Source organism: Mugil cephalus, chromosome 18, assembly GCF_022458985.1.
Source record: "Mugil cephalus isolate CIBA_MC_2020 chromosome 18, CIBA_Mcephalus_1.1, whole genome shotgun sequence".
NCBI lineage: Eukaryota > Metazoa > Chordata > Actinopteri > Mugiliformes > Mugilidae > Mugil > Mugil cephalus.
Window position 1 is genome coordinate 18336063 of NC_061787.1, and position 12397 is coordinate 18348459.

At 45.6% G+C, this 12397-nt stretch overlaps 1 protein-coding gene across 1 annotated transcript in view; it reads left to right on the forward strand.

The window, feature by feature from the left end:
- LOC124995890 overlaps positions 1–12397 on the forward strand; it is a 59564-nt gene that overhangs the window by 32278 nt on the left and 14889 nt on the right. Inside the window, exon 4 of the mRNA XM_047568633.1 lies at positions 11336–11454. Within this exon, the coding sequence (XP_047424589.1) occupies positions 11336–11454 (119 nt within the window). The remainder of the gene's footprint in view (positions 1–11335; positions 11455–12397) is intronic.

A 12397-nucleotide genomic window follows, 5' to 3' on the forward strand; every position in this document is an offset into this window, starting at 1 on the left:
GCTCGCAGTGACACTAATGTTTTGAGCTGCTAATACTTTCCCAAATCAGCGATGCTGCCCTTATTCAGGAGACATCCTGAAGCTATTGCGGAGGAATTTCTGTGGCTCTGCTCATAAATCAGACTTCAGCAGGAGGAAAAAAAAAAAAGTCAAGCAGAAAATGCTGGAAGATTGGCCTGCTCTGTGATGTACAGTACAGCACAGCTCCAGATGAAGTCCTTTCAGAACATGTGTTCTTCACGTCTACCTCGTCTGAGGCGCCCTGTTGAGTTTTTTGCCGGTTGAAAAATCACAAGTTTTTTTTAGTTTTTTTTTACTGATCAATGAATCTCTTCACTTAGCTAAAGAGACCGCAACATTTGTGAAAGCGTCGCCGGTCTGATAAACGCTGCCATCTCGCATCTCACCCAGTGCGCCGATCAGATTTGATTAGTCAAAACTGTGAAGATGTCTGGGAGGAAACTGGGTTGCGACGTCAGAGAATGGAAGAAATCAGGAAAAACAGAGAGGCATAAATCATATTTCTAGATGAGGAAACGTGATCAGAAAAGAAGATCTAGATAGGTTTTTATCAGGAGCTTGTGATCAGTGTGAGCAGTCTGTGCAGCAGCTTTTACAAATGAAGCGACGGCATGAAAACAGAGACTTGCAGATACGGGGTGGAAGTGGGCCCTGGTCCAACGGTGTTGCCCACAGGTCTCAGCTGTAGGGCGCCACCAAAGAGCCGAAGTGGAAGTTTATATGCTGCTGAACCTAAATGGTGGTTTGCTGACACAGGGTGTAATGTAAGGTTCATTAGTGTGGAGGCGATAATTGCCTGGGTAGTCTGAGAGGCGTGCGACGCGTTAACGGCGAATGTGCACCATACGGAATTTGGAAGAATTAGAGTTTTGGAGTTTTTTAACCTTTTAAATCCGTTATTTTCAAAATATAAACCCTCCAGAAGCTACTTCGGGACTCTGCGTCATCTGGTTTTAAAGAGTCTGACAGATGCGCGTCAGATGCACTTGATTTCATCTCCCATCTCATCCAGCTGCAGCCTTTATGCATGAACATGAATCTCAACAAATCAAATTATGTAATGACTGGATAATACCCACTATTTAGATAAATCAGAGAACTTTTTCCACATTTACTCATTACAGGCTCGCTCTTTGCCATCTGCAGATTTTAACATAGCGCAAGAGGGAACATGCATAGAACATAAATTTAGCATACAGCTAAATCTATAGCTTAGCTCCATCCTGGCTGAAGTTTTGGATTTAGACGGAGAACATGTCATGTCGTCATTCTCTGCTGCCAGTCACTACTTTGTTTGAAGAGGTCTAAATCCAGCTTCAGACACTAAATCTAATATATGTGTTTTTCCTCTTTTTTTTTATGTGAGCTGCTCAGTTTTGGAGAAATCAGACTAACCGATGTCCTACCTTCTCTTAAAAACAACAGAATTAGATTAGACGGTGCTCAGCATGTTGTGCTCAAAGCTGCAAAACAAAACACACTTGAAAGCTCAACAGCAACTCTTTCCATCCTAATTTCTGACGTTTTTTTTATAGTTATTTTAAGGCAGTCAAACACACATCAGCATGTGTGCTACAGAGGAGCTTTATGGTCAGCGGACAGAGACACTTAGTCCTGTCTGCTGACCCTGCGGCGTCCTACTGTACTCTGGCCTAGCTGCACGTGAATATGATTCAAATACACGCACGCACCTGCTCCGCTGCTTCCAACTTCGCTTCCGTGAGAAGCGGAGTCTCATTTTCGGGACAGGGACGTTTAACCACATGGTGAGAACGACTCGCAAACAACTGCCGAGTCACATGCACGCAAACACACACACACACACTGCAGTAAATAAACGCCGGTCTGCGCAGGCACACATGCACAGAAATGTTTTCTTTTTTCGCGAAGACTTAAAGCACTGAGTTCCCTTGTAGCTTGTACAGTAGCACAGCTGATCCCAATTTTGCCATAGCTTTGACGTGTCTTAAAACGCTGGCCCGGCTTGCTCAACTCATCGCAAACGACGATTACGTGCTGGGAGCTCGTCTGCTTCGACCACAGCTTGTTCTCTGTTCACGGGAATTCAGTAAAAAAAGTAAATAAATAAAACGAAGAGGACATTTTTGTGCAGCTGATTTGCAATTCAAAGTTTAGTCTTTGATGTTATGGTAAATTACAGAGCTATGGGCCTCATGGAGACAAATTTGATTAAAGGAATGCTTTCTCACGAGTCACAGATTTAAAGATTAATGGCTCGAAAATTGTGAGACGTCCTTTTTTTAAAGCTGTCCTTCAAACCTCCGGGCTCTACGTTTCACGTAACGCAGCTAATAGCATCTTTTAGTTATCCTTCAATAAATCAAATCTACACCTCCGGTTTATACAGCAGGCTTTGTGTCATAAATTTGTCATTTCCTCCTCATGACTTCACAAGGATCCCTCTGAGCCACCGAAAACCTTATACATCTGCTTCCACGGGCCTTTCTCACTTGCTCATCTTTCATTTTCCTCGTGCCGCACACACACACATCCATCTAGTCAAACTTCCCTCCACGCAGCGTATTCCCTCCCGAGGGAGCATGTGCTACAGTTGTCAGCTTTTGCGTGCGCACCGAGAAAAATAGTCTTCCCGTTTAGAGCGACAGCCTGTTTGGAGAGCAACAGACAAGTCGGTGTTTGTTTACACCCTGAAAAGCCCCTCAGTTGGTCGGGAATTAAACGCAACATATGCACACACACACACAGATCTATCTATCTATACAGATATATAGACAGATATACACTTGTAGCATCACCAGATGCCAGGAGGGGAAGTGGCGGCCGAGTGGCATCTGCAGCAAAGTCCCACCATGCGTGACTCTCTCCTTCTTTTAGCAAGATTGCGTGATCCCACCATCATTCCCATCAGTCTCATACACATATAGACGAACGCACATAGCGCCTGCTGGGCGACAGCACGAGCGGGGGCGGGGGGGGGCGTATGTCTTCACTCCCTGTGCCAAATGAAGTGATCGGAGCCAGCACTGTTGGTAAAAACAGGCTTGGATTATGACATAGTTGTGGCACGCAAACAGCACAGACGGGAGAATCAGAAGTGGACAGTCACGTTATGTCCAGACCTGACAGGGGCTGTCTGGCTGCGGCTCGGTTATTTTCACTTGTCCTCTCAGGGGCTCACAGTTGGACATTCGTTAGGCCGAACATCAGCAGTGGCGTTGAGCAACGTCATTCAACACTTTCATTTCATCCCTTATCTAAAATGCTCAAATCATAAAGTTGTTTAAAGTAGGGCAGCGGGTATCAAGGTCTGATTTTCCACTGAAGTTGTATAATATCAGCTGGATGACGCTGATAAAAGTTTTTCCATCATTGGGACAAAGCATTTAACTCTTGCGAAGATTTATGTCGTTACTTTACATGAGTGTAAATGCTCAAGCTTTATTGAATTTGACCATTTCATGGGATATTCTGTATTTGTGGGGGGGGGATTGATTTTAATGCAGCTGAGATGCCTCCAGGACACATAGACGAGGTTAAATGAGATTACGGTTGGCTTTGCTTCGATGAGTTAGCTCCTTCAGAGGATAAAGTTTTGTGAGATATTGGTGAGAAAGGAGAGAGATGAGTCACCCGTGTTGAAGTGGAGCGGACAGGTGACGCTAAGTCAAATCAAATCAGGCTGAAACGGACTGAAAAGTCTACTTTTAAACTGGCACTGAGTCACAAGTCCAAAATCCAATTTTCAAAGTTGTGTTTTTAGCCCTGGATGTTCAAAAATAAGGCTGAACTGTGCCTGTGTGACACCAATAAATACAGCATTCTGCTATTGCTCTAAATTGGCTGCCTCACAGATTGGTCCGGATCACATACGCACACACACGCAGGCACAGCAGATATGTAACACCTCTGGTAGTGTCTATTGATTGACAAGTTAATGGCTGTCATGCATAAAACATGATCAGCATCGTGGCTATCACTTGATCCCCCTCAACCCTGGACACATTAACCACCTCACACCCATTTAATTACACATTGGTGGGCCTTCGTTATGTGTGTGTGTGCGTGCTGGGGATTCTGCAAGCAAAAACACCTTATATACATACTGTATATAGAACGTTCCTGCTTTTTTTCCCTCTTCTCTGTTAACTTTTTAAAGTAGTTTAATGTTCTGAAGACTGAAGGCTGAAATGTTCTTCATGGCTGTACTTCTTCTCAGCTTAATGAACCATTTAGATGGGCAAAAACGTGCAGCCACAAAACTGAAAACAACTGTGTTTTGCTTCACTCAAACCAAAGTCTTGGAGCTATCCCCTGGACGGGGTGCACACGTGCATTCGCTCTTCTCTTTTAACCCATGTTTCCTAGCACTGCATGTCGCGACAGCTTCACCTTTCCCGCAATTTAAACCTTTAATCATCAGCAAACTAAATGATCCGCGATTTTTTTACCTGACACCCACTCTCTCCTCGAGTGAAACCTCAAATCAACACGTCTTGCCGTGAAGCACTCTTTCCACCCAGCGTCGGTGGTTAGCATTGGTTTAGCATCGCGTGCTACGGCAGCATTAGTGTAGTTTCCCTCCCATATGGATTCAGCCTGAGGGACCATCTGCCCATTATTACTTGCCTCAATGGGCCGAAACGGCACCATAATCTTTTTAACAGATTACCTTCTTGTTATGGAGAGACTGCAAGGGTGAAAAAAAAACAACTTCAAATGGCATCACAGATGAAATCAGAAGGTGTGGTTCTCTTCCAGAAAACCTGTTGAACCTACTGTTCGCCACAAAACGAAGTGAGGGCTGCTTTTGAGTGGCCAAAAAGAAGGGGGGAGGGTGGGGGGGATACAAGGGGAGATAATCTGAGGCTTGTTGTACTTCTGTTTCCCTGTCATTTTGAATAATGTGAGTGAAACTTGCTGGCACGCAATGCAAGGAGCCGCTATTTTGCAAAAGTAGACGTGCATGTGATGCTGCAAACAGCAGCTCTCTCCTCCCCCCTCCAATGCAAGAATTCGGTGCGAAGAAAAATACAGGGGTAGAAAACTAATAATTATTTCCTGAGCCGTTTCACTGGTCTCAAAGGTGCTGGAGCTCTTTGTTGTGCAAAAGGCTCTCACAGCCTTAAAAAGTTTAAGACCAAATGAGCGAGCAGTATAACAAACATGCATCGCGGTTTATTCCATCCACCGTGAGCCTCTTTAGTACATGTGTTTGAGATAATGGTAGAGTGAATTTAGCCCTCTGTCAGTCTCTCTGCATTTCTAATCATATGTCATTGATTTAAAACTTCACTTCTTATGGCACATCTGTTTCCAAGCATCTTGTTTGTTCACGAAGCACGAGAGGATTTGATTACAAATTTATCCCTAATTAAACCCTAAATCAGCGATTTAAAACAAACAGCAACGACGCTCACATGAGCTTTCCCATTGATCTGCGCTGTATGGCGACGTCAGGCCCCTCCCACCTCAGAGAGCCGCCTGTGAAAACCGAGACTGTGCGAGCGCAGAAATAGAAGGCCCGCGCTTTATTGTGGCCAGGTGGGGTTCCGTGAATGCAACTTTTATTAACCACCAGCTCCTTGAGAGAGCAACAAGCCACAGTCGTTCTCATCAAAACAGGAATCCAAGGAAAAGTGCTATTTATAGAGCAGCCACGCATGCATGCATGCATTCAAGGGCTGGTTCTTCTTATAGCATTGCAGTGGATCTCAGATGTGGATGCTTAGGTGCGCTTTCTAGTGATTGCGTCGCTTTAGAAATGTATCGGTTCTTAGTTTTGCTTTTTATAGGTGAATAACTGGAAACAACACTTACTGTAATCTTTGTAATGTGTTCAGAGTTTGTCTCAAGCCAAAATAAGTCAGGCTCCAGAAGGAAAATGTCCCTGTTTGAATGTTCCTTTCAGAGGAAGTTGGAAATAAATCTTTAAGCAAAAGCGACAGGTTAAATAAGCAGACAATAAGACTCAACAATAGATTTTCACTTCAGCTCCCCTCCCATTAAAACACACTTTCATTGTTTGTGTTTGGTTCCGTAAGTACAGTGTGTACATGATGTGTTGACTGTCTGCCTCCAGGCTTGGTTTTGCTTTAATATACAGTTGGTGACTCATGAAAGAGTTTGTATCCTGAGTTCAACTCTCTCGAGCGTCAGAGCCAATGTTTGGACGGTGGAACGTATCCCATCCTCATCATCGGCAGGAAAACGAGAGAGCGTTGTTTTCTTCAATTAGATGATAACACAGTCGCATTCATTTGGTTATAGTCAAAATAAAAGGCTTTTCTTCATAACTGGCTCATCTCACGCAACACATGCCTGAATGCAGCCTACGTGTGTGTGTGTGTGTGTGTGTGTGTGTGTGTGTGTGTGTGTGTGTGTGTGTGTGTGTGTGTGTGGACTGCAGAGCATATTCATTCATTCTCCTTGGGCCTCCATCCATTTGCATTCTGTTAGTCTTTCTAATTGTCTGTATAAATATTGCACCACATTGGGCTTGTGTTGTGGTTAATTTTTTTTTCCCAAGGCTTGACAAGCCAAATTTAGGAGTGTTTAGACAGCCTGTTAGCTGGCTCTGCTAGCTCCATACTCATCAGAAGAGCCCTTTCCCCAGTAGACAAACATCATGCTCACATAAAACATGTGTGCCACAATCAGCAACGTTCTCTATTTATAGGAGCAATTAGATAACTTCCAAATTATGATTGATATAATGGGCCTCCAGCATCTGTGTGTGTGTGTGTGTGCGCATATGCAAAGAGTACGTGGCGCCAGCTTTACAACGCACGGCGCAGTGAAGCCACATACGGTAGTGGTGTACACTCTGTAGAGATGTTGCCATACAAGCTTGTTTTGCCCAAGGGCTCATGTGCGAAGACATATTACTCCTGTAAAACACGGTGACTGGCACGTCTGCTTGCCAAACACAACAGAGGAGGGAAAACAATCGAGTTTACATCGCGACTTTCATTCTGTGTGATCTCATTTGATTTGTCTCGATATCGCTTCCTTTCTGCGTCTCGACGCACAACCAGTGCCTTTGTTTACGGCCTGTTCAGGAATCAGTTCTTTTTTTTTCTTTTTTTCCAGAGACAGGCTTCCCCCATCAGCTCCCCCACCAAAAATCACTCACTCAACATTATAATCTCCTCGGAAAGATGGATGTTTGTAATTCCTGACCTGCCGCCAACAAAGTGCTTTTTTTGCGGTTGTTGTTTTCCCCTTAAATCGCTCCATCCGTTTCGACGCAATATGTCACAGAGGAGACAAAACATTCTCATCCAAAGCAGCATCAGGAAGATTATGAACTTCCATTTAAGGTTAATATACGGCACGTAAAGGGACTTAGGAGTGTACTGCACATACTCAGAATTGAATTAGCGGGAGAGGTCTGCTAATGTTTGTCTTTTGTTAAAATTATGAAAATGCCAAATGAAAATAAAAAAAAAAAATCTTTTTTTTTTCCATTGGAAAAACATAAAAAAAAAGTTGAACGGAGTTGGATTTGGACACGGGAAAGATGTGGATATTTGATCTGTGGCATAATGAAGTATTAGCTTCCATTACAGTGCAGGCTTAACCTTTTTGCGGAGCACCATTGAGCGCTTGCCAGCAGTCATCAATATTTAACAGCTGTTGCTATTATGAAATTCTTTATGGGCTAATGTGGCTTGCCGGCTTGCACGCAAGGCCTTGGCGGTCCGCCAGCAGCCTGTCAGGAGGAAGGGGGGGGGAGATTGACAGACGGTTCGCTCGCGTGACAACCAGCCCTTGATCAGCCAACTTCTCTCTCTCTCTCTCTCTCTCTCTCTCTCTCTCTCTCTCTTTCTCTGTGTGTGTGTGTGTGTTGGTATTGCTCTCTCTCCGCTGTGGATTTCCTCTGCCTGCGGAGAGAGGGAGAGAGAGAGAGAGAGAGAGAGAGAGAGAGAGAGAGAGAAGGGTGCTGAGCGAAAGGGGGCGGGCATAGGCAAAGGAGGTGGCAGAAAGCCAGCTCAACCACAACACACACACACATATACACACACACACACAGTTTTCTCTACTCACGCAAGCCTTGTGGGAGGGGAGGGACTGCTGTGCTGTGCTGTGCTGCGCTGTGCTGTGCTGCACAGCGCTTGCATGGTCAGGTCTGGAGCTCTACTTTACAAGCCAGAAACACACAGCTGATAATCAGCTGCCAAAAGATGGCACCAACGCTGCTCCTATCAGAAGTGAACTTGAACGGAGCATAGAAGATGCCTGGGTGATCGTTGATGCATGAAGACATAATACTGAAAAAAAAAAAGAAGAAGAACACCAAAAGTAAAAGTACACATGATTCACAAAACCTCTTATGTGCACTAAATGTGTTGCTATTCCACATGATGCTTTTAGAAAGTAGTTCTATGTTCCGATCAAGGCCATATTTCATTTCAACAGTGTATGCGGAAAAAAAAAAAAATTCCAATCTGTAATTTCTGTGAAACATGAACAATAAACAGCTGCAATAACCACCTGTTTGATCCAGTTTGGAGCTGCATGCATGCAGGTTAAAACGGCAGCTGATATCTATTAGCGGCTGTATATGATGGCGTACCCGCTCCTCCCTGCGCGTCGCTCTGTTCAGGAACAACATCTGAAAGTTTGGAGTGTCGATGAACCACTGGGCTCAAAACGCACGCATGTTTATATGTCGCTTTTAAATCATGCAACACTACTGTCATTGCCGTCTTTGTTTCGTCTCTAATGTACAGGCTTGAAGTATTGAACATTTTAGGAGACATTTCCCCGTCTTCTGTCCCCAAAGCCCAAATAATAAAAGCACGTCAGGAGACGTTCCTCCCCCGTCCCTTCTCCTCGCTGCGTCTTCTTATATCTCTTTATTTCAGCTGTTGATCGCTTTACAAGAGGAAGTGGCATCAGCAGGGTGTTGAAAACAGAGTGTGCTGTACACATCCGTCTGCTCCGTGGCCAAACTCACCTCACCCCCTGGAGGCCGCAGAGGTTAACACCTGAGTGATGAGAGCTGGTGACTGGCAGCAAGAACGAGCTGTTGTTGTTGTATCTTAAAGGAAGCAATGCAAGCACCGCTACCCTTTTTCTAATTCAAGCTCTGTGGTGTGGACAGTTTGAGCCAGTTTCAGTTAAGACAATCGTGATTATTGTGGAAGTCTAATATTTGGCGGGTGGTCTCATTATTTAGTCTACTCAGTGGAAGTGGAAAGACAGGCCTGTCCGACTAAAGGAGCTCGGCACTTTCAGCCTCACCCTTTGGCACCGTCCACATCCCGCTACTTGTCACTTTTTCTTTTTTCTTTTTTTTTTTCTCAGCACCCTGTCCTCACACTGAGCACATAAACGCCTCGCCATTACCTACTCTGTTTTCCCTCTCGGGCCAGAGAGGGAGAAAGTAGAGGCGAAGAAAAGCAAACCCTCCGAAGACATGAGTGGCGGGGAATAAACCCTGAATTGTTGGCAGAGGAAGTGCCGGTGCCGATAATTAATCATCCCGTGTGTTTGTCTTTCCTGACGCCGCATCCTCTCCAAAAGCTGCCGTAAGAGAGAAAACAAAAACACACGAGGCACTGGAGGAGGAAAATGAAGACGGTTATTAGATTCATTTCCCCCTGCAATGGTTTCCACTGGTCGGGTGATATTGCGGTGATTGAGCTGAATGCTTTTGCGTGTGTGTTCGCGGCCGTCTGGGTCTGTTTGTTTGAATGTGTTTGCGCCTAGCGGAGGTGATGACCAAACGCTTAACATTATTCCTGGCTTTTATGAGTTCATGAAGCCGCCTGTCAGTGCTCTCGGCATCTCGGGCACAGACTCCGACCTTTACTTGACACGAAAAGCTTGAATAAAAGTTATTATTAGTGGGGCAACAAAAGAATATATGTGGAAAAAAATAATCCAGCCTAACTCTTTGGATGAAAGTATTTATATGTAAAAAAAAAAAAAAAGAAAATGCCTCGCGTGCTTGCGAGTGGATTTAAGAGAATGGGAATTTTTCCCAACATCACGAAATCGGTTACCCTAACAAAGGGAGGCTGGTGACGAGGGGGAGGAGGGTGGAAGGAGCTCAATGGGGGAGGGATGGGTTAGAAGATGGTGGAAGGTTAAAGGGGGGAGGAATGGACGCCCCAACGGGGTTAGCCGGTGGGGGTGGAGAGGCAGCAGCGGAGCGTCAGGAGACACGTTTGTAGATGCTTCTTTCATAAACGAAGCTATCCTGTGCGTTGCGTGACTAATCTGTGTCGGCTACAATGAGTGACAGAGCAAAAGCTGATCTCTTATCCGCCCCCCCGCCACCCCCTCCCGTCCACTGACAGCACAACCCACAAGAGAAACACGCAAACATGCCTCCAACACGCAACACGCATACGTCACCGGTTCACATGTGAGGGTCCGGCACGCCACGATCACACGGGCTAACTGCACGCTGTAGCGTGGATGGAAGAAGGCCCTACTTGGAGCAGGAAGCACAGCGGTTGATGGAGCGTGACTTAGCTGTGATGTTCAGGGGCAGGCTGACATTGCGCTAAATTAGAATGAAGTGTGTGGAGAGATTTCAGTAAACACATGCCATTCTTAACGTTGCACACCTTGTTATATATAGCAGGGCCGCGCTTTGTGATCAATTGTCCTCCGTCCACACACAGGCCAGAGGCTCGGCTATTTAGCAGCGCCGCTGGAACTGCAAAACTTTCAGTGATCCTTCAGGAAGCATGAAAAAGTGTTTGAATCCTTCGTGTTCAATGCAACGTGCTTCTATTAGACCTAAAGTAGGAACCTGTTTAAACTCTGCCTCTTTTCTGTGTCACCACTGAGCTTCGCATGTGTCTAAATCGTGTGCGAGGAATCCGGTAAAGTCGTGAAATCCTTGTCAGACTCGCCCACCGCACGGACTAATGCCTGGCTTTAGTGCGGGGGGCAGAAAGCAGATTGAAATGTTTAACGTGTCCGCCACATGTCAGAGTGCTGGTTCCAGCCCTTTCGCCGTCACGTTGGAAAAAACGGAATCGTTCGAAGCGCTCCCCATGTCCACACGGGTCTCTGTGCACGTTCTGCATTTGGAGGGAGCAGAGAAAACATTAAAGTTAAGACATCTGACGTGGGATATCACACTCCTGACCTTGAATCCTGCACGTATATCCTGTATATGAGCACATGTCAATAAGGTTCACTTAAATAAGAAGTGCACTGAGGATGTGGGAGTTTCTTGTTTTGTTTGTGGATGCTCTTTTCACTACCGTGCGCTTCAGCTAGCTTTGTTGTAACAGTTTATTCAAACACGCTGGTGGCTCTTAGTTAATCTTCCAGCCAATTTACCGAATCTTCTGTTTCCTTCTTACAGCGAATCAAGACAAGACCTCCAGGAAGCACATCATCAGCGCCGCACCCTCGAACGCTGAATCCAGGAAAGAGAGCCTGTCTCTGAGCACCAATGTCAACGAAAGCAGCCTCCTCCTGGAAGTAAGAAACCACCTGGCTGTCATCTGTATTTATATCTTGTAGAAGATTTGTGTGTGTGTGTGTGTGTGTGAGAGAGACACCTGTTCAGGTTCACTCAAACAGCAGAGGGTGTTATGTGAATGCAAATACTGCCCTACAGCTGTTTTGCTAATATACATTTTTAGTCCACTAAATGTCAGTTTGGTTGGCATCGTCTCTTTTTGCTTCCTGCACGTCACCGCCAGTGAAATGCCCTCAAGTTTGTATTCACTTCAGTCATCATGACCGTGTGTGTGTGTGGGGGGGGTTTCTGAGTTTTTCTGTGTGTGTGTGTGTGTGCATGCGTGTATGCCCTTCGCCCTCTGCCCTGACCTCATTTGCGGAGCGGCGGTGTTGCGTGACACGCGGGCGAGGGCCGAGTGTCAGAGCTGATGATAGCGGTGGGGGGGACTCACACACTCTGGCGGCTTGAGCAGCCAGTGGAGTGTGTTTTGCATCTGTGTCTGAACACATGTGGTCCCGGGTGAAAGTGAGCAGAAGAGAGTGAGAAGAACGCACAGGGCTGTCGACACTAATCAGAGCAAAACGGAAGACGTGTTTTTCAGGCACTTGACCTAAGACCTTCAATCAGATTTTGACAACGGACTCATTACTGAGGCATTTGTTTCGGTTTCTTTTGGAGAACAAATAGCAGCTGACGCGACGCGGACTGCCAGTTGTATTTGGGCTCCGTCCGTCAATGTGTGTTTTTGGATTCATTTCACGTAAGTGAGTGTTTCTGTCGAGGCCGCTGGAGCAGACAGGTTGTCAGACAGATATTGCAGCACGCTACATGTGAATTGCTGGAGCATCAGATCATCATCGTGCACTCAATATCCTAATGGCTCATGGTCAAGCAGCGAGTTATGACACTGATCACCGGCCAACAACTATGTACACAGAAACACACACACAGAGCAGCATT